Source organism: Kogia breviceps, chromosome 10 (assembly GCF_026419965.1).
Source record: "Kogia breviceps isolate mKogBre1 chromosome 10, mKogBre1 haplotype 1, whole genome shotgun sequence".
Classification (NCBI taxonomy): domain Eukaryota; kingdom Metazoa; phylum Chordata; class Mammalia; order Artiodactyla; family Physeteridae; genus Kogia; species Kogia breviceps.
In genome coordinates this window covers 4,898,016-4,923,075 of record NC_081319.1, presented here as the reverse complement: position 1 = coordinate 4,923,075, position 25,060 = coordinate 4,898,016, and the positions used below count along the sequence as shown (strand labels likewise).

General features: G+C 51.1%; 1 protein-coding gene across 5 annotated transcripts; it reads right to left on the bottom strand.

Annotated features, from left to right (window-relative positions):
- Positions 1-536: 536 nt before the first annotated feature.
- Positions 537-22,568, bottom strand: EFCAB12 (EF-hand calcium binding domain 12). 5 transcript variants are annotated; one of them, XM_067043397.1, is made up of 9 exons: positions 22,079-22,568; positions 16,994-17,442; positions 13,960-14,145; positions 11,872-12,028; positions 9,712-9,908; positions 6,876-7,089; positions 3,473-3,632; positions 1,744-1,800; positions 537-1,063 (listed from the first exon to the last, which is right to left on the bottom strand). In XM_067043397.1, exons 1-9 carry the CDS (start codon positions 22,125-22,127, stop codon positions 805-807), a joined length of 1,728 nt encoding a protein of 575 aa, XP_066899498.1. In that variant the 5' UTR covers positions 22,128-22,568; the 3' UTR covers positions 537-804. The 5 variants fall into 5 exon arrangements, with proteins under 5 accessions (XP_066899498.1, XP_066899497.1, XP_066899501.1 ...); XM_067043396.1 differs by having other exon boundaries at positions 11,791-12,028; positions 22,079-22,312; XM_067043400.1 differs by lacking the exon at positions 22,079-22,568 and adding an exon at positions 17,921-18,000.
- Positions 22,569-25,060: the final 2,492 nt, after the last annotated feature.

The window sequence follows — 25,060 nt, the reverse complement described above, 5'->3', positions numbered from 1 at the left end:
CCCAGAGACGTGAAACGTGAAAGGTGAAGGGAATGTCTTGTCCAAGATCACACAGCTGGCAAGCCGCAGGGTTGAGACTGCATCACACCTCACGAGTCCTGCTTGCCCTGTGGGCTGTGGAAGTCAACTGGGATGCTGAGCACGGAGGCACTGTGCTAACAGCAGCCCACAGGGTGTGTGTTGTGAGGGAAAGGTCTTGATGTGGGGGTCAGGTGGGTGAATCAGGGGAAGGGCTCATGAACCAGTGTGCTTGCACTTGTGAAAGGCCCAAGAGCTTTGGAAGTAGTGAGCCAAATGGCTGATTCTTTGGAGGATGAGGGACACTTATTTCAAGAGGAGGGCACAGGAGTACCCACACTGCCTGCTGCTTCCTGGTGGGCCCTGAGATACAGGATGAGAGGCTGGAGGTGCCAGGCAGGCATCCCCATCAAAACCCCAGGCAATGTGTGTTTTTTTCCTAGGCTCAGGACCCCAGCTTGCCAACATCCTTCTGGCCACAGCTCCTGAGCAGGACATCACATCAGCCGGATCACAGGTGACATGAGAAAAACTCCAACGTGGTTTATTTCAAAAGGACAGAGGTCAGGAGAGGGAAATGCTCAAAAACCACATCTCTCCCTGGACACACCCACCCTCTGAGACACTGCATGCTTTGAGTCTGGAGAGAGCTGGCCCGGGCCTTCCCACTGAAACGACTTCTCTTGTTTGGCTCTTTGATACCCTCCCTGTGTCTACGGCTCTGGGCTGCTAGCTACACTGGCACCCGGCCCCAGGATGGCTAGGTTTGGCGACACTTGGGCCAGTCTAGTTGATGTGGTAGATCTTGGGGGCATCGTAATAGGCATAGGTCATGTAGTTCATGTCCTTAATGGGCCACCAGTGGTCGGGATGGTAGGTGGCTGAGTAGGCCTGGGACTGGTGTTGGACACAACTGAAGAGCGCCAGGCTCCGGTCCACGGTCACAGTGGGCAGGTAGAGCTTCAGCTTGTCCAGGAGGTGACCCGGCCAGAAGAAATTGGGATGGGTTGGCTGCGGACCACTGGGCCTCTTCACCTTCAGCTTCCTGGAGAAGGAGATGACACCGGGACGGTTGTCATGGAGACAGGTGGCGGCTGGGGCTGCTTCCCAGCGGAGCCCGCCCGCTGTGAGCAGAGTGGAGGTGCAGCACCGTGCTAAGCAATCTAGTACTCAGTCCTCCTGACAGTGCTGTGCGGTGGGCTCTACTGTCCCATCTGCCTCACCAGCGAGGACCCGGAGGCCTAAGGAGGCTGAGTTATTTCCACAAGGCCACACAAGCCAGCAAGTGGCAGGGCACAGGCTTGACTGCCAGTCTGCTGCCTCTAAACCCAAACTCTTAAGTGCACACCGCCTGCTCTGCAGAGGCATTTTAATGTGCTGTTCGGAATGCAGCCTCTGGAGCCAGCACAGCTGGGTCCGAATCCCTGCTCCACCACTTAATAGAGATGGGACTTTGAGCAAGAAAGTCAAACTTCCTGTACCTCAGTTTCCTCTTTTGCAAAATGGGAATGCTAAGAGTAACTTCATAGGGTTGTTGAGAGGATTTACGTTGAGTTAACATCTGGAGAGCAGTGTCTGCCTAGCACTCCTAAGTGTCATTTTATGCCCCTCAGCTCCTGGGCCCTGAGCCCCAGATGCTGTGCTACCGTGCACCCTGCAACCTGCGAGTCCTGGGCGCCTTCCTCCTTCCCGCCCCCCTCCCAGAGGTAGATGATCACTACAGACCTGGTGAATTCCTCAAACTTCTTAAAGCTGACTTTCTTGATTTTCTTCAGCATGTTCCTAGTGGAGAAGAGAGAGAGAGGTATCTTGTCAGGAGACAGGAAATCCAGGTCAGTGGGGCTTTGGGGAGTAGGTCAGTGTGACAGGGGGTCCACTTCTGAGTCCAGACCAGAGCTCTGAAAGGAGAACTTGTTCTGCCTGGGTGGGGCCCTGACTCTATCCCCCATGCTGCAGTGGAACACACAGTGTGCTGGGGTGTCTAGACCTCTGGGCCCCTATTGGTCAGGCAGACAGGATGGCAGCCCTGGGTTCAAGGCCTGGCTGGCTGGGTGACTTGGGGCACGTCACTCCCCTTGTGGAGCCTCGGGTTTCTCATTTCCCAGCACAGAGACCTCCCAGATGGTTATGAGACATGCTCAGTAATCTGAGTCCTTTGGGGGCCCCTGACTCCCACTTGCCTTCCAGAGCTGAATCCAGCCTTGAGGACAAGGGTGGTGAAAGCTAACGTCCCAAACCTCAGGCCTGGCAGACATCACTAATCACCACGGCACACTTTCCCAGCAAGCCTGCGTTTGGATCCAGAATCTTTCACAATGCATTCAAAGAAGCCAATGAAACCAGTCCACCCCTGACCCGGGGGACCTCTATCCTTTATAACTGTGGCCCACCTAAGCAGGACAAAAGTCACTTTCTCAGGTTCCCTAGGTTCATGGCTCAGGAACTGGTGGCAGCCACTCAGGGGCAGGAAGGCAGTCACTAGGGGATCAGAAAGGACTCTCTAGGCCACGACCTGCCCGGCTCGTGCTCAGCTCTTCCCAACCAGGGCTGTGGACAGCCCCACCTGCAGACCTAGCCCACTCCTGCACTGGAGAACGCCATGACGGGGCAGGCTACAACAACAACAGCAATCAGTGCTCGAGCGCTATCTGCTAAGAAACTTACTTGCATTGCTCATTGGTCCTCAGTGTGTGTGCTCTAGCTGTTGTGCCCATTTTACAGATGAACACACTGAGGCTCAGTAGGTAAGGTAACTTGTCCATTTAACCGCTGGCCTGCTGGAGTTCCGCTCGGTTCTGCTGCATCCCACCCTTGCTGTTCTGGCAGGACTATGCTAGCAGGCAGCTGGCAGTGACCTACGGTGTGGTTCTGTCTTGGGCCCCTCCCTCCATCATGGTAGCTGGTCAGCTGCCCCCCCACCCCAAAGGGATGCTGCCATTCTCCAGTCACCACTGAGGCTAGTTCATAGCCTGCCCTCGGGTCACCTCCTGGCAGAGGAGGACATTTTCTTAGAGAGGACTTGGCATCTGAGGGTCAGGGGGAGGCCCCAGTGCAGAGTTCTGTTCTCCTCCTGCGGGGCTGCAAGCCCACCTTCTGCCAGAGAAGGCAGGGCAGAGAAGGGGCTGCCTTCACTGTCCTCTGCAGGGGCCCTGACACCCAGCCCATACTTTGTGAAGGGTCCTCCCCCGTTTCTCTAAGAAGTCCCTCTTTTTAACCGTTTCCAGAGAGCTTGAGGTCACACAGGATGTGGTCAGGAGGGTGGCTGCCTGGGAACAAGGCACGGCGGCTGCAGAGACATGTGCCCGGGGACACATGGCCAGTGCATGTTGATCAGTTGGGTTGGACGTGCCAGGTTAGGACACAGACACTGGCACAACGTGACCCCCAGCCCCGCAGCAAAGGGGCAGCAGTGGGGCAGGAGCGCAGGCAGGGGAGGAGGGGGCCGACACTCAGCTTGCCAGGCTTCTGAGCCACAGGTCTGGAAACGCCCTGGGATCGGAGCAGGGCCAGGGTCGGACTGATGATCTTCAGGTCCGAGTAGTAGCCTCCCGGTTGCCGGATTGGAAGCACCTGGTCCTCCTGGAAAATGATCTTGTCCTCCGGGTACATCAGGGCTGTGAGCAGCAAGAGAAATACGGCCTGTCAGCCCAAGACCCCTCCCCATACCGAGCCTTTGGGGCAAAGTGGGGAGTTGGTTGGTTGGTTTTAATAAATTCACGTTTTTGTTTGAAAAGATTTTTCTTTTATACATTAAAAAAATTTTTATTGTTAAATCACTGTAGATTCACAGCACGTTGCAAACAGTAGTGCAGAGCGTCCGCCAGGCCCTCTCCCAGCCTCCCCTACGGTGGTGCGTGCATCACCGCAGCGCGGCTGGCGCAGTACCGCTCACAGGACCGCGGATGAGGGCGCCTGTTCACAGCTACGGCAGCAGTGGCCCCGAGGCCTGGGGCCAGTTAGGACGGAGCGCTGCCCTACACCCCACTCTGCAGGGGCGTCCTGGTCAGAAGTCCCAGGAGGAGGAAGGGAGGGCTCACACAAGACTCCACTAGATTAACTTAGACCCGGTCGATGGCAGTTCTCTCCTCGTGCAGAACCTAAGAAGCACTGGGCTGGGGCTCCACCCTCCTGCAACTGCTGAGCAGGGCTTGTCCTAAGATGGTTACACGCAAACATCTCGTGTTCTGGACACAGTGATGGAGGGTTATTCTCCAGGTTATTAATGCTGGTTATTGGGGCGGGGAGGGCAGGGATTGCAGAGCTGAGAAGGGAGGGGAGGGAAGGAGGAGACATGTAATGTCAACATTTTTTAAAGGTTTAAATGATTTTTGAAAACTACATTAAAATATATATACACACATGACGTTAAAAAATGATTTACATAAATAATTTTGTGTAAATAGTAAAGAAAGACTGTCCCTGTGAAAGGACAGTCACTAAAATATTATTGCTGATCAACTCAGGCTGGGGGGATTTTTTTTTTTTTTTTTTTTTTTTTTTTTTTTTTTTTTCCGGTATGCGGGCCTCTCACTGTTGTGGCCTCTCCCGTTGCGGGGCACAGGCTCCGGACGCGCAGGCCTAGCGGCCATGGCTCACGGGCTTAGTTGCTCCGCGGCATGTGGGATCTTCCCGGACCAGGGCACGAACCCGTGTCTCCTGCATCGGCAGGCGGACTCTCAACCACTGCGCCACCAGGGAAGCCCCTGGGGGGATTTTTATTTTTCAAAAAATATAAGTGAGCATGGATTATCTATAAAATCAGGGGGAGAAAAATAATAAAGCTATATTCAGTGGGGACGGGAAATGCCTCGATGTTCTGGAGTTCCAGCCCATGAACTTGAGACCTTGAACACAAGCTCTAGCCTTGAACACAGACCTGGAAATTCCCATGTTTGTGCTTCTTGGGCCACAGCAGATCCCACCTCTGTCATAAGGACAGCCAACAGATAGTGGCCAGGACAGTGGTCAGAGATGGACCAGCGTCGTTTCCATCTAGACCAGTCAGAAGCAAAAGGAAGCCCACCCACAGATGCTCCCGGGTGCCCGTGGGTGGTGGGATGCTGCAGACAGGTGAAGCTCACCTGCGTGCGGACCCAGGAGCCAGCAAAAGCCAGTGGTGGAGAGAATCAGTAGAGGCTCGATCCTCTGGTGGGGACAGACCAAGGGGCACTTCTGGGGGAAAGACCTGGCCCGTAGGAGGCTTCAGGTCCCTGGCAAGCATGCTGGCATTTTAGAAGACAAAGCTGCAGCTCCACCACTAGCCAAGACCAGGGGATGTAAACGATCCGGGAAGACGAGGCTCCCGGAGGGAGGAGGAAGGAACGATGATGTGGCGAAAAGTTGGTGTCCAGAGCAGTGGGGTCTCCTGCTGTCTCTGCCCTCCCAGCCCCGGCGGGCAGCAAGTGGCCACCCAAGCAAGGGGTGTGCAGCATGTGCCAGAGACAATGACCATTTAGGCTGGTTGGCCTGTGTTCCTGAAGGCCCTTGGCCACTTCCCCTTGTAAAGACCTGTTATGGGCTGACTGTGTCCCCCTAAATTCATATACTGAAGCCCTAACCCTCAGAATCTCAGAATTTGTATTTGGAAAATAGGGCCTTTCAAGAGGTGATTAAGCTAAAATGAGGCCATTAGGATGGGCCTGAATCCAATCTGACTGGTATCCTTAGAAGAGGAAATTTGGACACACAGAGAGACAGCAGGGGTGCATGTGTACATGGAAGAGACCATGTGAAGAGACAGCCAGAGGGTGGCCATCTGCAGGCTAAGGAGAGAGACCTCAGAGGAAACCAACCCTGCTGGCACGTTGATCTTGGACTTCTAGCCTCCAGAACTGTGAGAAAATACATTTCTGCTGTTTAAGCCCCCAGTCTGTGGTATTTTGTTATGGCAGTTCTAGCAAACTAATACCAGACCCAAGGCCCTGTACATTTAGCATGTGTTTCCCTCCATCTGGGGGAAAAGATGGAAACAATCAATTGTGACTGTTAAGTCTTGTTCTCAGGTTAAGTCACGTTACTCTCTGCGGGCCCCCTTTTCTGAGAAAGCCACATGCCCAGTATGGCCACAGCTCCTTCCTGCAGAGTTCCTATGGGAAAACGTCTGCCCTCAAGTGCAGCTCACTCCATGTTTTTAAAGTACAGACAGTGACCTGCCCATTAAATAAATAAATTCATAAATTTGGGATGCCGGCATTGCTGCATGGTCACCAGGGGGTTATGGGGACACTCCCCTGTCCCATGTCTCAGAAGCACACACCCAGAGATGTGGAGGGTTCAGCTCTGCTTCCATGTGTGAAAACACAATCCTTCCCCCATGCAGAGGGCAGAACCAGTAGGGAATCTCAGGGTGGACACCTGTGGTCTGCGCAGAGAGCAAAGGGCCTCAGCAGAACCTGTCTCCCGGTGCCTTCTTCCCTCCATGCAGCTGAAGCACCAAGAAACAGGCCTGGCCTAGACAAGTGCTTTGGAACACCCAATGCATCATAGCAATTACCACTTCCAGCCAGGCTCCCTCTCTGAAATCAGGATCCTTTCTTTGTGCCCAACCTCCGGCTCCTTCACCTGGAACTCCTGTCCTGGAGCTTCCTGCTCTAGACTGGGGAACCCTGCAGGCCTGTGAAGCCTGCGGCCCTGCAGGGCTGTAAAATCCCATCTAACAGCAAACCAGGTGGGGCTGTTCCTCCCTCCACCAACCCCCCGCCACCCCTGCCCGGCCCCGCAATATCCCCACCACAGGTCGCAGTGGCATGCTTGGATGTCTGTGGGCTGGAGAAGGACAGACCTCAGGTGGACGCCATCCTCGCCCTGGCTGTGGGCCCCCTTGGCACCTTCCAGAGGACCAGCCCTGAGGCCCTTACCTCTCACGAGGATGTCCTCGGTCAGCGGGAGGCGGTAGGATTTGCAGAGCTTCCAGCACTGCAGGTAGACCAGAAAGGTGCCGGTGCGTGACCTGTTGAGGACCGCCTCCATCTCCCCGTGGATGGTGGACGGGAGGCAGTGCTCATCAAAGTGCTTGCTCCCGCTGTGCACCAGGCGGCACTGCTCAGTGTACTGGATGGAGGGGGTGGGGAGCTGTGGAGAGAGCAGAGGCTGGCACTCACTCCTCACCTCCTGGCCCAAGGCAGATGTAGAGCCTCATCTACCTCTCCGAGCCCCAGGCCCCCGTGAGCGGCGACGGCAAAGAATGCAGGTTCTGAAGTCTGGCTTGGGAGGAAAAATCACACGTGGTCAAGGTGACCCCCGGAAGAGCATCTGAATGGTCAGCGTGTGCGGTTCTGTGCGCACAGCCCCTTACACAGAAGCACACACACAACTGTATCATACATACACTAGGCCCTAGAGGTGTCCTGTTGAAACATTACATTCAACTGTCTGGCTGTGTGGGAATTTAAATTAGGTGCAGCCATCTGTGACTTGGAGGTGGAAGCCACCTGTGAAGGATGACAGAGCAAAAGGTGCTGAAGATATAGGTATTGACAGAGCAAGGTATTGAAGGTATAGAAGAGGCCCGGGGAGTGTACATCCACTTTTGGCCTTATTTCTTTGTAAGGAAAGAAAAAGTCTATTTTTTTAAAGCCTCTAAAATCAGAACCAGCTGTTAATGGAGGCCATTGCTTACCTTAGTATATATTATGAAGAAATGATTAAATAGCTATTTTGAGTATGAGAATGAATTTTTTTTTGGCCTTGCCATGTGGCATGCATGTGGGATCTTAGTTCCCCAACCAGGGATCGAACCCATGCCCCCTGCATTGGGAGCGCAGAATCTTAAGCACTGGACTGCCAGGGAAGTCCGAGAATGAATTTTTTATTTTATTTTATTTTTTTTAAGGTTTTTTTCTTTTTTTCTTTATTTTTTTGGCTGCATCAGGTCTTAGTTGCGGCACGTGGAATCTTCAATGGGGCATGCGGGATCTTTCGTTGCAGTGCGTGGGCTTCTCTCTAGTTGCAGCATGCAGGTTTTCTCTATCTAGTTGTGGCACGCGGGCTCCAGGGCGCGTGGGCTTTGTAGTTTGCAGCACGCAGGCTCTCTAGCTGAGGCACGCGAGCTCAGTAGTTGTGGCGTGCGGGCTTAGTTGCCCCGTGGCATGTGGGATCTTAGTTCCCTGACCAGGGATCGAACCCACATCCCCTGCATTGGAAGGCAGATTCACTACTGGACCACCAGGCAAGTCCCCCGAGAATGCATTTTAAAATAGAAGTCTCTTGTTCTAATTAGACCAAAGTAGCTTCTGACGTCTACTTGAATCCCTGCTCTGATGTAGTCAACTATTAACAAAATTTTCCTTGTTTTTGTTCAAAAATAAATAAATACAATAAAATCAGAATCAGCAAAGTATAGCTTATAGGCCAAATCTGGCCCATCACTGGCTTTTATAAATAAAGTTTTATTGGCACACAGTCATACTCATTTGTTTAGCTGTTGTCTATGGCTGCTTCCATGCTACAACGGCAGAGCCGAGTTGTTGTGACAGAGACCACATGGTCTGTAAAGCCTAAAACATTTACTATCTGGGCCTTAAAGGGAAAGTTTGCTGATCCTTGCTCTAACATTCTGGGTTTTCTCATCATGCAACTTAATCAGATCTTAGTCAATATAACACTTACCAATAGCTGATATTTTATTTTATATATGTATATATATACACATACATATTTATACTATTAAAAAGTATATAGTACAGGGACTTCCCCGGTGGCACAGTGGTTGAGAGTCCGCCTGCCGATGCAGGGGACGCGGGTTCATGCCCTGGTCCGGGAAGATCCCACATGCCGCCGAGCGGCTGGGCCCATGAACCATGGCTGCTGAGCCTGCGCGTCCGGAGTCTGTGCTCCACAACAGGAGAGGCCACAACAGTAAGAGGCCCGCATACTGCCAAAAAAAAAAAAAAAAAAAAGAATCCACCTGCCAATTCAGGGGATGTGGGTTCGAGCCCTGATCTGGAAAGATCCCACATACTGCATGCACAACTACTGAGCCCGCGTGCCACAACTACTGAAGCCCGTGCACCTAGAGCCTGTGCTCCACAACAAGAGAAGCCACCGCGATGAGAAGCCCACGCACTGCAACGAAGAGTAGCCCCCGCTTGCCGCAACTAGAGAAAACCCGTGCGCAGCGACGAAGACCCCAAGCAACCAAAAAGAAACCAAAAAAAAAACATATAGTAGAAAATATTTATTGATAGATAGCATTATATTAGTACTGTCTGCCTCCCTGACTAGACTCTCAGCTTCCTGGGGCCTGGGGCCGTTTTGTTCTAGGCAGCACCTAGAACAGTGCCTGACATATCACAGGCTCCCGATAAATAGTTACTGGATGAATTAACTCATGTAATCAGTTATTCCCTTCCTTCACTCGTCACATTGTTTCTGGAGTGTCTACTCAGCACCAGGCCCCAGGCCAGGCTCTTGGATTCCAGCTGTGATGAAGATGCAGCCCTGGGCTCAGGATGCGAATTCATAATTAAAGAGTTGGAGGAAGGGAACGCGATACTTTCAGATGCATCATCTCATTTTATCTTCGCAGAAACCTTGTGAGGTAATTGCCATTCTTACATACAGAAGAGGGAACAGGGAGGTAAGGAAGCCCCCTCCTAAGAGCTCCCCCGGGCAGAAGGTGATGCGGGGGCGGTGGATTTGAACCCAGGCCTGCCCAGTCTCCAAGCCCCATCCCTCCCCTGTTGGCGGGGGCACCTTGTTTTGCTGCTTCTTCTCGCGGTACCGCTTGCCCACATCCTCCATCTCCTCCGGGGTCACGGGCTGAGCCTCCATCTCGGTGTTGACCACGGGCATGGGCAGCAGGTCCATCTTGAGGGGTTCGGGGGCTAAATTCACCTGCTGCTTCTTGGATGGACTCTGTGGAGAACCACTGTCATTGGCAGACCTGTAGTCTAGGAGCAGAGGGAAGAGACAGAGGAGGGAGGAACTGAGAGGGGTGCCCAGCCATGGAATCCATCAAGCAGTTCACCAGTGTCACCAAGCAGGTGCCCACGTGTCCGGTCAGTGCCATCTGAGTGCACCCTGAAGGTGTCCCTTCTTCCGTTTCCACTGTGGCCGCCTCCTCCGTCACCTGCACCGTGGCCACAGCCCTCCTGTGGCCATTCTCATCCTCTAGCATCCTGTTTCCAGGCCTCCAGAAATCCTGGCCCTGCCACCTTTTAGTTTTGAGACTGTTGGACAGGTGTTCAGCCTCTCCGAGCCTCAGCTTTCTCCTTGCAAAGCATGAATAGTAGCCCTGACCTCCCGGGACTGGAAGGAGGAAATGACCTAACGCTGTGGGTAAATGAGGGTAAAGCTTCGCAGCCCACAGGGGGTGCCCCAAAGCCACCCCGCCTTCTCCCTTGTAAGCCAGGCGTCCAGACTCTTGATGCTATTGCCCCTTTAAGCAAAGCAAGAGATACCCAAGTCTGCTTAACCTTACCCACTGCTGCTCTCCAGGGAAAAGGAACTCAGTGAGGACACTGGGATAGCACTGGCCAAACCGATACCTGCTCTCGGCTCTTAGGAAATAATAGGTCCCAAATACCTTTGCTGCAAACGTGTACCAGCACGTTTGTGTCTGGTGTACTCTGATCATTCACTAAATAACTTGCAGCCAACCACGCGGATAACGATAAGCTTTGGTAATGCATAATGAAAAGGCAAAAAGCGAGGAGACCTCAAGGATGCACCAGACACAAAGGGTACAGGATCTCATTCCAGTGGGGGCGCTCAGGTTCCCTGGGGTTCTGAGAGGGATGGAGACTGTGCCTGGGGTGACAGTGCCTCGGCCTGGAAGCTTGTTGAGACTGGAGGTCAGAAATCTCGCTACCCTGGGGGACTGAAGAGGGGATGCTCTAAGGGAGCCGTCTCTAAAAGAACCTCCCCGTGAGGACGCGGAGCACCCGGCTCAGTGTGACCTTGAACTCCAGAGACCCCGCCCAAATCTTCCCCTCTGTAAGGAAACCCCTCTGCTGCCCTCCTAGGGCTTTTACATGACCTCAGGGAGGGCGAGGAGGCCCCCCCATGTCCACCCTCACAAACGTGTCGGAAATTAATTTCCTGCCAACCTGGAGGGTGGGGACAAAGCAAGATTTGTTTCAGTTAGAAGAAGAGAGAGGTGTTTATATTTGAGGAGGACTCTGGAATGGTGGGTAGTAGTCAAGGGAGGGCTTTAATTTTATCTATAGTTGTTCAATTTTTTTTTTTTTTACAATAGTGGCACCAAAAATAAAACAAACAAACAAACAAAAACCATGATGTACCCTGTGTTGTAAATTCATAGGCAGAGCTACGGCTGGTTCATTTCTAACTTGCCTCTGTGCTTCGTCTGGATAGATGTGGCCTCGCAAGCGCACAGCTTGGCAAATGGAACTTGAGCTGTGCACAACCTATACAACTGTTCACAGCAGCCCTGCTAATATCCCTGATAGTAGAATACCAAAGTAGATTTTCCAGTAAACTCTAAACATGTACTAATTCTAGTTTCTGAATTCTAGTTAACTTTTTATCAATAATATGTAGATTAATAGTGGGAAGGCCTTGGACCCACATACAAATGGAAAGGCTTGCTGTTTGGGTCAGTTCTCAGCCTATCAGGTGGGCTTTGATGGGCTAAAACCACCCTTTGAGAATCCTCCTTTAAGGATAGGGTTGGGCCTCATTCATCTTTGAACGGACCCACCTGGTAGCTGGGCACTCAAGATAATATCTACCCCGCGGTTGATCTCTGGGCCTGGAAATACCAGAGGGTGGCCTGGCCCACCTACAGTAAGACAGAGGTGGAGAACACACTCAAGTGAGCCAAGGCTGCCTCCATCACACTGGCTCCCAGGATGCAGAAGTGGAGGCATGGGGGTGGAGGTGGATAGGTACTCGCTGCTGCAGTTGCCAGGGTGCTTTTCTGCTGAGCCAAAGACCACTGCTTGTAGGTGCTGGCCAGGTTATCCACGGTGATGCTGTTGTGCTTTCCCAGAGAGCTGAGATAGATCACGATGTCCTCCACCTCCCGGATTTTCAGAGGGACTCCAACCTGAGGAGAGAAGAGAAGCCCCAAGGCGGGCGGGCAGGCTCCAAACGTCCTGCCAGGACGACCAAGGCCTTGCCAGCCTGGCCTCACCTCCCCGTCTAGTTTTATCCTCAGCCACTCCCAGCTCACACCCAAGGTCTCTGCCCAGGAGCTCAGAGCCCTTCCCCGGGGCCCTGAACACACCCTACACGTTCTCACCCTCTGCCTTTACTCAGACATTTCCCACTTCCTGCCTGAAAAACTCCTATCCCTCCTTCAAAACCCAGTCCAGACATATCGTCATCTTTGCAGAGGCTGTTACTTCTTCCTCTGGCCTCCCTCCCCGCTCCATTCCAATCTCCATGACAGCCTTCCGATGCTGGGCTGGAAGGATTTCACGTGTGTCATCCTTGTCCATGAGGGACACATAAGCCTCCCTGAACTGAAGTAAAACAGAATCAGAAATCTGATACACATTACTCCTTTAAGGATGGCGGGCAACTTCAGAGAAGTAAAATGCTTGCCAGCAATATCGAATATTCAAGAAGAAAAGTTTTAAAGGAAATACAACTTTGTCAGCTTCTTTAGACTGTAGATATTATTCACCGAGCTTTACGTAAAGAAGATAGAACTCACCTGGTGCTGAAGGATTTAATGTTTTATCTTTTTGGTTACGTTGATTAACAACCCTTTATTTTTTGTTGTTTGAAATGCTTTGAAATGTTGTTTAGATAATTACATGTCATAAAATGACAGTGTGAAAACTGGTGATGATTTAAGACCATAGAAGATGTAGCATTCCCCTTCCTAAAGTTTTTTTAAAAGGTATCTTGTATTCAAAATATATAAAAGCTTAATTCACCCAGACCAGGAGTTGGCAAGCTTTTTCTTTTTTTTTTTTAAGGTAAATTTATTTATTTATTAATTAATTTTTGCCGCTCCGCAGCTTGTGGGATCTTCCAGACCGGGGCACGAACCCGTGTCCCCTGCATCGGCAGGCGGACTCTCAGCCACTGCGCCACCAGGGAAGCCCGGCAAGCTTTTTCTTGAAAGGGCCAGACAGTAAATATTTTAGGCTCTGGGAGCCACGTGATCTCTGTCATCACTAGTCAACTCTGCCCTCCTAGCATGAAAGCAGCCATGACGATATGTAGAATAATGGCTGTAGCTATGTTCCAATAAAACTTTATTTACAGGAAAAAACCCTTTATTTACAAAGACAAGAGACTGGCTGGATTTGACTCCTGGGCCATAGTTAGCAAACCTCTGCTAGACCAACAGAAGGGATGATGGGAATGTTCTATGTCTGAGGGATCCAGTGGAGGAACCACTCACCACATGTGACTACTGAGCGCTCCAGCTGTAGCTGCCATGACTGAGGAACTGGATTTTTATTTATTTACAACTAATTTGAATTTCTGAATAACCTGTGAAAGTGTGGTCCGTGGACCTGTACCATAGGCATCGCTGGGAGCTTGTTAGAATGCAGCATCTTGGGGGGACTTCCCTGGCGGTCCAGGGGTTAGGACTCCGCGCTTCCACTGCGTTTTAACAAGACAGAAGCTGAGACAGAAGCTGCGTTTTAACAAGACCCCGGGTGAGTCATATGCCAATGACAGTTCCAGAAGTTCTAGAAGGTTCTAGAGGCAGGACTGAAGGCCCAGCTCTCTCTGTGCTCAGTTCTGGGGTGATTCCCCAAGCAGCTGGCGGGTTATGGGGCTGACTCCGCAGACTTCCCACTCAGATAGGGCCTTTCAAGGTCAGGCCGGTGCAGGGTGGCCTTAGGGGTCTGACAGGGCCTCAGGTTAAGCCACATATTCCAGTGCGGCTTTATAAGTAATACGGCTGATAGTCGGAGCAGGATCTGGGGAGGGGGTAGCGGGGGGGGGAGGGTGGTGCATGGGCGCCCTCCACCCCCCAGTCAGGCCAGCCTTGGGGGCGGGGGAGGAGCTTACTGCCTTCAGAACCGTGATGAACTCCTCCCTGGATATCCTCTGTTTCTTGCCCCACTCCACCTTGTGAAATATCTCCTGGATCTTGATCTTGTGGCTGCACAGGTAAGAGTACAAGGCCGACAGGGCAGAGGGTTTGGGCACTTGTAGCTGGGGCACCTGCCGGTGGAGGGGTTGCAGGCTTTTCTTCTGAAAAAGGCAAGAGAGTGGGGTAGAGGGGAGAGTTTGGGGGAGACAGGCCGATGGAGCTAGAACCCCAGAGTTAGAAATAGGAGAGAGACAGTCTGAGCCACCCTGGACAGACAGCAAGGTGAAGGGCAAGGAGCACTGGATTCCGACAGGTGCGTCCTGCCACGGGACGTCTGGGAGATTTTGCTTCTCTGGGCCTCCAATTTCCCATGAGAAACAAGAGGCTTGGACGACATGAGAACTAAAACTTCATTCTTATCCACATCTCTCCTGTCAGACCAGTCAGTATTATAATTGCACTGGGCTCTCGGTGCAAATACATGCCCCTGCCCGGAGCTTCCTGCCCCCACTGCCCTCACCTCCCAGCCCCTGCCCCTGCTGGGCCTCCTGCCTGGAATACCCCTCCTTCTTTCTCTTCCTATCCAAATCCTACTCCTCCTCCATTTCCAGGTGAACAGGAATACAGTTAGCCCTCCGGGTCCATGGGCTCCACATCCACGGATTCAACCAACCACAGATAGAAAATATTCCCCCCCAAAACTCCAGAAAGTTCCAAAAAGCAAAACTTGAATTTGTCATGGCTGTCGGCTGTCAACGATTTACATAAAATTTACATTGTATTTATAACGATTTACATGCATCTACATTATATTAGGTATTCTAAGTAGTCTAGATATGATTTATCCTCCTTATACGGGAGGATGCTTGTGGGTTATATACAAATACTCTGCTCTTTTATTTAAGGGACTTGAGCATCTTCAGATGTTGGTATCTGTGGGGTCACCCCCCACAGAGGCTGAGGGAGACTGTACTTAGGAATAATGTTCCTTTACTTTGGTGCAGCACTTGACAGTTTACAAAGGGCCTTGCCGTTCCCTAGCTTATAGCTCCTCGGTGTCCTAGAGGCTATTCATGGCCTGTGGCAAACCGTGGAGTCCTTAATCTGCTCTGTCCACCTCTGCCACTAGCATGGGGACACCTTGAGAGCAAGACCATGTCTCATTTAGCTACATACCCCACCTCCTATCCTTGTACTCAACAAAGCCCCCAGCCCTCTGCAGGTAGGCAGTAATGGTTTGCTGAATGAAGGAAACAATGCTGTGAATTCGGTATCAGGTATTCGTTTCCCTTTTTTTTTTTTTTACAAATGAAGAAACAGGCTGAGAGGTGAAGTGACTTGCCCGGGCTCACGCAGCAGGTAAGCAGTGGAGCTGGGTTTCTAACCCAAGACCTGTGCTTACACCTAGATGCTGTGCTGCTGGCAGGAAAGCGTGTGCTGGACCCATGAAAGCTGGCTTTTGACTATGATTACACCAAGGACTGACTCTGAAGTTTGGGAGCCAACCCAAATGACATCAGTCAGTCTGCAATAATCATAAAAATGACAAACATTTGTTGAGTGCTCCAGATATGCTCAGCACTGTCTCAGGCACCATATATAAATTAGTCCATTTAGATGTCACAGTGGCCCTAGGAAGCAGGCACAATGGTTATCCCCACCGAACAGCTGAGGAAACTAAGGCTCAGATCACACAGCTAGGAAGGAGCAGAGCTGGGTTTAAACCCAAGTTACCTGACCTCTTATGCCAGCTTGACCTGAACTGGGAGAAATTTCAAGTGTAAGGAAATGTCCCATACAGTATCTGTATTGCAAAGAGCTGGAAGATGAGGGCTTTGGTTACTGACTGCTATTTTCTATCCCTATGGGCTTGGACAATGGATGGCCTCACTGAGCTTCTATTTGCATATTTATAAAAGGGATTTATGGGCTTCCCTGGTGGTGCAGTGGTTGAGAGTCTGCCTGTCGATGCAGGGGACGCGGGTTCGTGCCCCGGTCCGGGAGGATCCCACGTGCCGTGGAGCTGCTGGGCCCGTGAGCCGTGGCCGCTGCGCCTGCGCGTCCGGAGCCTGTGCCCCGCAACGGGAGAGGCCGCAGCAGTGAGAGGCCCACGTACCGAGAAAAAAAAAAAAAAGGGACTTCTACGTATAATATATATAAATACATATACAAATTTATAAAAAATTTTCTTCCAACCTCCCAACTGTGATCCTCACAATAGCCCTGTGAGCGCACCTGCTGGCACATATAGGCCCTCAACAAATGAATGAACCAATGAATGAACAGTAAGTATTTAAAATGCCCCACAGGTGAATGCCAGGGATGATTCCTCCCAGGGTGGTTTTAAGGTAAAGTCACAAATTCTTCAACCCTCCTCCCTTCTAAGGTGGAGCTCAACCCGCTTCCCCTCGAATGTGGGCAGTATTTAGTGACTTGCTCCTGACGAACAGACCGTGGTGGAAGTGATGGTGTGAAACTTCTGAAACTGAGACCTCCTGAGACGAGGTCATAAAAGGCATTGCAGCCTCCTCCTTGCTCTCTTGGACCGTTCGCTCTGGGGGAAGCCGGCTGCCATGTGGTTAGGACACTCGAGCAGCCCTGGGAGAGGCCCACGTGGCCAGCAACTGAGGCCTCCTGCCAGCAGCCAGCTTGGAAGCGGGTCATCCTGCCCAGTCAAGCCTTCAGGTGCCCGTGGCCCAGGCCGCCAGCATCTTGAGATGAGAGCCTGAGCCAGTGCCATCCAGCTAAGCTCCTCCCAGGTCCCTCGTTCTCAGAAGCAGTGACATAATGAACATCTGTTGTTTTAAGTCACCTTGGGGGTATTTGTTATGCAGCAATAGATAACAAATACACCTTTGCAGGACTCCTGTTTGCTCCCCTGGGACTGGGAGGGGGATGGTGGGTGGGGGCGGGGGTAAAGGATCCCCATCCTGCCTAATTCAAGGGAGTGAAATGACAGCATGCCCCTAACACCCGAAGTGTCTGCATCTGGCAAATGGGGCTGCTCACCTTGGTGTCTCTGGGAGTGGCCAGCTGGCGCATCAGCCGGGCCTCACGCTCCTTGTGGCTCTCGTGTAGGACCTTGGCCTCCGAAGGCGTCAGTCTGGACTTGTTCTGCAGCCACCTCTCTATGTTGCCAAATGACTCCAGGTCCTGCCGTACCCTCAGCCTCTGGGTGAGCCAGGCCCTTGGGTCCTCTGGCTGTTCTTGGATGTCCCCAACTTCCAGGGCTTTGGAGCTGGGGGTGGGCTCGGGGGGAGCCTGGGGTTGAGGGGTGGGATTGACGGGCATCAGAGCCTCCTTTCGGGGCAAGATGAGGATCCTGCGGGGGCTCTGAGGCGGGTGGAAGTCGTCCTGCTTGAACTGCTTGAAGCAGCGGGCGATGACCGTCTCAGGGTTGAACACGAGCTCCTTGCTGGCACTTTCGTCGTCAACCAAGGACTTAGACTGGTAGAACCCTGGAAGAGGGTTAAAAGGTGAGCTCCTTTCAGGAAGAGGACCAAAGGAGTCAGGAAGGAGAAATGCTTCAGCCCCAGGCTGGGCATCAGGGCACCTGGGTTCCAAGGCCTGGCGTTATTGTTGCCTTGCTATGATGATGCAAATAATTACATCTAATGTGACCGGGCAGTCCCAACGGCAGGCACTATGATAAGAGATTTATATGCTTTCTCTTGAAACTTCTTAGATTCTAATCTTACTCCACCCCCCACCCCCCCCACCCCCCATTCTCCTTGGCAATCAGAATGCTCTTTTTAAAATGCCATTCTGATCTGGTCTGATCAGCTGAGTCAGCCTAGTGCCATAAGTGCAGAGGCTTTGCAGCCAGAACGCTCCGGTCTGAGTTCCGGCCCTGCCGCTTACTGGGGGGCATGATCACTTATCCTTGCAGGGGCTCAGTTTTTTCATCTGTAAAATGGGGATAAGGATGGTACCTACCTTACCGAGTGGTGGAGATGTTTAGAATCCGTCCAGTTTGTTCATAATAAGTGCACTGTTATTATTTTTTTAAGTACACGTAGCCTCCCCCCATTTTGCAATACTTCCATGACTCGTCATAGTCCTCAAAATAAAGTCCCATGACCCTCCTCCGCCAACCTTTCCTGCCTCATCGCTTGCCTGTCTTTCCTTGCCCTGGCCAGATGTCTTGGCGCTCTCTCTGTTCCCTGAGTGATCCAAGCCTCATCACGCCACAGGGCTCTGCACACGCTGCCAGGAATGCTCCCTCCCCCATCCATCGCCCCCTCGCTCCACGTGTCTAACCAAATGTTCCCTCTCCAGCTTCAGGCTGTGTTATATCCTCATGTCATCTCTGTACTTTTCCTTCAGACCACTTATCGTAAGTATGTAAATCAAGGATCGCACGCTGGCAGCCCTCATACTGAATGAGGCTTAGGGTCCTGTTTGGCTCGACATACTTGTTTGCTTAAACTTTTCCAGTTTGCACTGCATTAGGCTGGGGCGTGCCCTCTGCAGCTTGCCATAGGCCTCCCCCATTCCCTATCGTCTCACCGGCAGCTCATTTCATTCAGTAAGGGCTTGCTTCAGGCAGACAGTTGCATTTGAAACCCCTGGTGCGATCACTTGGTTTATTTTTTTTTCGAATACACTGTGAACCGAGATCTCATCTCTCTTGTTCCCTGCTGGAGTCCCAGCACCTCCACGGTGCCAGCATATAGTGGGAGCTCAGTAGATATTTGGTGAGTGAGTGAATGACAAGTCTACAGACCTAACAGGTTGGCATCATGATTTACACCCATTTTTTACAGATAAGGACACCGAGGCCCAGAGAGGCCCAAGGTCACACAGTGGATTAGTAGCAGAGCTGGGACATGAACTTTGGTTTGGCCCCAGAGTTCAACTCTTAGCCATTACTTGATATTACCCCAGGTTGTCACCTAATCCTGCTGAGTCTCAATTCTCTTACGCCTAAAATGATATAAACTCTCCTCTAGCAACCTCCTGAAGCTATTATAAAGATGAAATGAATAACAGGTGTGGGAATGTTCTAAAATTCAGAAGGGATACGGCATTATTATTAAAAATATTGCCACCATCGTTTTCCTTCTAAAACCAAAACTCTCCTGCTTAAAACCCTTCTATTGCTCCCAGATGCCTCTAGAATAAAATTCAATCTCCCTAACTTAGCCCCACCTGTCCCACCCACCCCTGCCAACCCCTCTAATTTCTCCAGCTCCTTCTCTCATTCCTTCTGCCTCACCTTGTATTTGTACCCGAACTAAGCTGACTGTGGTTCCGTAGTTCCCCCCTCCTGCCCACCCGCCCCAAATCGTGCTCTTTCCTGTCTTTGAAACATGCTTCCGTCTCTCCCCTGTTCACTTGATTATTCCCTACTTAGCCTTCGAGGCTCAGCTCAGGCATTACTGTCCCCTGAAGCATCCCAGCCTCTCCCTCGTCCCCCTCTTGGTCCCCGTAGCCCCTATGCTTAGCCCCCTCATAGCGTTTACCATATTTTTCTGGATGAAGATACTTTTCTTTCCCAACAGCCTGTGAGTTTCCCAATAGCAAGAACTGTGTCTTACTTACTTCCTGTGCATCCCCGGTACCCAGCCTGGCACAAAGTGAACAGTCAGTACATTTGTTAAGTCCCTTTACAATGCCCATGTACTCCTTTCATAGTCAGAAAATAATTAAAGTATGTATACATCAATGTGGACAGAAGTAAGTACTTCTCAACAAGCCATTTATCATTTCTTTGAGGACGAGATGTTCGGTATGGCTGAAAATTTAGCCATTCACCGAACCAGCATTTACTGAAAGTTACCCAGTGCTTGGTACTGGCTGGGTGCCCACCAGGCAGTGTGCTGGCCCAGAACAAGGTGGGGTAACCAGAGGGGTTACAAGGTGGTTTCAGTCAGGGGAGAGACGCTGACCGAGGGATCTGGGAGGTCATCATGCAGGAGGGGAGGCTGAGTGTGCTTCCAGAATGAGTCGGGTTTCAAGGGATAGAGGGGCCAGCATGGGGGTCGATCAGGGTGGGGTTTAAGGACTTGAGGGTTACTAAACTGCTTCACAAATTGGAAACACATTGTGTGCGAAGGAGGAGGTTAACGGAGAATACAGTTGGAGCGATCTCCAGCACCAGGTTCAGGGGTTTAAACTGTACTCTGCAGACCCTGGGAACGCATTCAAAATATGCTCCTCACTGGTCTCGCCTCTGCTGCTTGTGTCCCCCCCAGACCCCAAATCCATGATCTGCCTTTAGCCAGAGGCATCCCTTCCCCCTCTGAAACCCTGCAATGTCTTCACTGAAATGGCTTCTCCTGCTCTTAGAATAAACGACCCTCTTTCACAATGGCCTGCCAAGCTACCTTGCTGGGGCTCGGCTCCGTTTCCTCCCTAACCTCCCCCCACGCTCCTCCCCTTCGAGAGCGAAGGCTGCAGGCCCACCACGCCATGAAGCTTGCATTCTAGTGGTCTTTGGGGTGCTCTGTCCGTTGATAGAAAAGTGAGGCAGGCTCTTAGAATAAAAGAGGTCACCATGTGGTTGTGGGTAGAGCCTATGTGAAAATGTTCCCCAGGGATTAATGAGGCAAGCTCTCAGCGGCCAACTAGTCCCATTGCCTGCCCAGGTCAGGGAACTCTTTCTACAATGCCCCTGTGGACTTTGCCTGTTTGTATACCTCCAGTGACGGGGGGTTCTCTACTTCACATTGTGACGGCCTAATTCTAACTGCTAGAAAAGACTTCTTTATATTGACCCAGAATTTGTTTCCCTGGAATTTCTACGACCCTTGGTCCTAGTCCTCTCCCACTGATGCCCCAGAAAACACATTTGTTCCCTCTTTTCTGGGACAGCCCTTCAGGTGTCTGGAGACAATTCAATACTTCCTTGAAATTCTCTCCTTTTCTCTTGGCTCCTGATACAAATCTCTCCCTAAGTTCTATCCTACCTCTCTGGCCACTTGTCCTTGGCCACTCTTTTCCTACCCACTCCTAAAATGTGGATAGCCTCCAGGCTTACACTTGGGCACTCTTTTTTTTTTTCCCCCAAACACTCTCCTCCACTCTCATTTCTGTGGCCCTCCATATGCAGAGGACACCCATACCAATATTTATGACTTGGAATTAGCTCCAACTTTCTACATACAGTTGCTCCTAAAGCATCTCAACTTGTACGGCCTACAAGGATCTCCAACTCAACCAAGACTGAACTCTTTCCAAGTTCCCCATCCAATCAGCCCCCTCTAGCCTGGCACCTTTGTCTCACCTCCCAGTGCCTTTGGCCTGGGAATTTGGGGCCGTCCCAGATCGCCCCACTCCCAACATTGTGAGTTTGCCAATTCAGACTCTGCATTTGCTGACGCTCCCAATCCAATCCTGTCATTCTCAGTGGCTTCCCCATCTCCTGGCTCACAACATCTCTCCTGATCTTGTCCCTTCTGACCCCTCTTGCCTCTCATCTCCAGCAACACTCAAACTACCAGCAGTTTTCTGAAGACTCCATGTCTCTGGGCCTCTGTGCACGCTGTTCCCTTGGTCTGGAATACCTTTCCTCCCCCTTTTGGCTTGGATAACTCCTTGTATCCTTAATTTAAGCTCCAGTGTAAAGAGCTCTCCAGGACCTTGGAACCATTCCTCCCCATCCTCTGCACTTAGCAGACCTCTTACTCCTGGGTGTCACCCCTGGACCCAGTATTCATCCCTTCTTCTGTAAGTATCCATTTATCTGGCTTTCACCTCTGAAGTTGCAGTGCTTGTCAAAGACAGCAGGCTGTCACCAAAATTGTGAAGACTGATGGTCTTCTCCGTGCCTCTTCTCCTGTACTGAACACACTAATGTCTAGCGAAGAAGTAGGGCCAGCCAGAGGGCCTGGACACCTTTCCCTGGCCCATGGGTTGGGCCGCTGGTTCCAAGCCAAAGCAACTCGGCCTGCTCCTCCAGCCCGGGCAAGGAAATCTGACAAACATGCACGACCTGCCCCCGGCTCCCTGGCAACCCCGCACCCAGAGAGAGGACGACACAATGAGATATTCGTCCCTGTCCTAGTCCTCACCCAACTTGCACCCGTCCACCCGGGGGTTGAGGGCTTCCTGGAGCTGGCGTTGATTCCCGGGAGCTTAGGGTGAACTTACGGAGCAGAGACGGGAACACAGCCTCGTACGTTTCCGAAGAATAGTCCATGGTCGCGGCGCCGGGAGCGGTGCTGAAGAGAGTGTGTGAATGTGCGTGTGTGTGTGTGTGTGTGTGCTTGCTTGCGCGGGGGTATTGGGTACCAGAAAATCAGTAATACCAAGTTTGCCAGAGACCCGTGACTTGCAGAGCTTGGACGCAACTGTTGCCGAGACTACGGACGCCCCGCGCTGATTGGCTGGGTGCCACCACGTGGCCGGAGGCCCGCGGGGAGAGGATCCGCCGGAGCAGGAGGCTCCCGACAGTCTCGCTCCCTTCGAGGGTCCTGGGAGGGGCCGCGAGGAAATGGTGCAGAGCATCCGGCTCCGCAAAAGACAGGATTTCTTAGGTTGGCCCAGTGGCCCTTGAATCTGGAATAATAAATCCCAGGTTTTCTTGGAAGCCGTAGGGTCTTCAGCAGGTCTCTACATGCTTAGGGCTGTGTTCTCCCGCAAAGAACAGGCGCTCCCTCCTCCAGAGGGAACCCGAGAGAGTCGTGGCCAAATAGAGGCAGTGTTTTTGGTATGCTTTGTCCCTGAAAGACAGGGTGCCATGGTTTGGAATTACAGAACCCGAGAACTGGAGTATTAATAATATTTGAAATGTCCATTGACTGATGAATGGATAGACAAAAGGTGGTCTATCCAAACGACATAATATTATTTAGTCATAAAAAGGAATGAGGTATTGACACATGCTGCTGAGACAGGCTGGGACCTGGGATCCTTTGCTGCAGTGCTTACACCTGGACAAGTGTCTCCTCGAGTAAGAAACTATATAAGGGATGAAAAATAACTGCACATATGTGCAGTTGTAGCCAATTATGAACAACATGATACAAAAGACCAAAACCCAACTGCCGCTTCTGAGGTGTGGGGAGCAAAAGCGGGGTACTGCGCATGCCCCCTGCACACGGCACCACGAGGGGGGTGGGCAGACCACCGAAGCCGCCCCTCCAGCCCGACCCATGGGTCAGCCTCTACCCTTGCCCCATTTAAGGGACCTGCTCACCCCCCTCCACCCAAGAAGTGAGCAAGGGAACTTGTTATTTGTTTTCACTCCCTCCTGCGGCAGCACTAGTCCCAATAAAGCCTTGCCTGAATTTCTCATCTGGCCTCTTATCAATTTCTGTTGATTAAAGAGTCTAAGAACCTGGGTCGGTAATACTGCAACACGACGGACCTTCAAAATACGCTGAGTGAAAGAAGCCAGACCCCAAAGGCCACAGATTATATGATTCCATTTGTAAGAAATGCCCAGAACTGGCAAATCTATAGACACTGAAAACAGACGAGTGGTTGCCAGAGGCTGCAGGAGGGAGGGATCGTTGGGTTTGACTGCTAACAGGTAAGGGGTTTCTTGTTGAGGTGATGTTAATATCCTGGAGTTAGTGATGATGGTTGCACAACACTGTGCTAAAAACCACTGAATTGTACACTTTAAAAAATGGGTAAATCAATTTTATGTTATGTGGATTTTGTCTCAAATAAAGAAGTTAGAAAAGACCCAAACACTTGAGTGCTTACTCTGCATAAGGTACCATCCTTACTGAAATGTGTTATTTTTGTGACCCTCTCGACAACCTGAGGCCGTCACTCAGACCATCCCTATGGGCCTCATTAATGTAGCACTTTTGTAAGCCAGGCTCCGTTTAAGCAATTTCATAATAATCATAATTGTGTGAGGTAGGCCTCACTGATCCGTTCTCAACAGATGAGGAAACAGATACAGAGGCCAGGCAACCTCACCTGCAGGAAAGGGGAAAAGCCCGGCCTGGCTGCTGCACAGCTCCCCTGCTGCACCCGCTGGCCCAGTCTTGATGGAGATGCTGGGCCGGGACTGGACAGCAGGTCCCACCGCCACACCACACCGGATGCTCCAAGCTTGCTGCCTGCCCTACCCTCTGACCCCAGGTATGGCCAGGGTTGCAGGGGCCCCTCTGGACTCTTCGCTGCAGCGTTGGGCACCGTGTCCCCACACCTCACCCCTTTTGTTACCTTTCATTATTGTTTGTCCCTTTCTCTCTCCCGTGAGGGTCTCTACAGAGCCTTTTCATCTTTGTGCCCCTCCCAGGCACAGACCTTTGCACTTAGTGAATGCTACTCTGATATCTGTTAAATAAAAATGTGACGGGAGGTGATGAGGTGGATGTTTGCCTTGGAAGTGTGCGTGTGCGTGGCCAGTTTTCCTGTTCCTGGATTTTGAAGGATGGTCAAAATCCATCCTTCTCTAAAAAATGAATCTCACTCACTATAGTGGAAACAACCAACTAGCTCTGCAGCACACTGTATACTGGTTCTGTTCAAACTCTACCCTACATCAAAGGTAGTTTCCCTAACAATTTGTTTTTCACTTATTTGATCAATTTAATTTCCAAATTATGCCTTAAAGTGACAATGGATAATCAAGATTTAATAACTTAGATTTTTGTTTGTTTTGTGAGTTCCTTCTAAAGTAAATGTTTCAGTATTTGAGCTATACCATTATAATACCTGTTTTAAAAATGGCATAAAACTTAAAAGGTCCTGTCCTCCAGCTGGAAGATGGGAGATGGGTAAATGCTCGAGTTTTCACATAGGGATCAAGGTAAATGCGTGAGCCCGAAGCCAATGCTCTGCAACAGAACTACAGGCAGATATGCACATTAGGTTATCAAATGGTCAAATCTCCAATTCCTAAAAGCCAGCAGACAGTCATCAAGGACACATGAGGACAAAATAATCTTATTTTTCTTTGGAGGTTAGCGTTTTTTAATAAAAATACTTTATTAATTAACTGCCTAGTTTACCCTATCATACCTTTTCTGACACGTGTGGCCGAAAACTCTTTGCTTCTTCATATAACAATTGTGTGATATCATTTTCTATAGAAGGACAACAGGAGGTCTAATCTTCCCTCAGGCAAGGTTGATAGAGATTTGTGTTGTATTATTAATAACTGAGGAA

Excerpts from the sequence above, each read along its gene's own strand:
- EFCAB12 (XM_067043396.1), bottom strand. The coding sequence starts at position 22,127 with ATGGACTATTCTTCGGAAACGTACGAGGCTGTGTTCCCGTCTCTGCTC. Across the intron at positions 7,090-9,711 it reads AGAAGAAGCAGCAAAACAAG|CTCCCCACCCCCTCCATCCA; the intron begins GTGCCCCCGCCA and ends CTCTCTCCACAG. Across the intron at positions 1,801-3,472 it reads GTGGCTCAGAAGCCTGGCAA|GAACATGCTGAAGAAAATCA; the intron begins GCTGAGTGTCGG and ends CTTCTCCACTAG.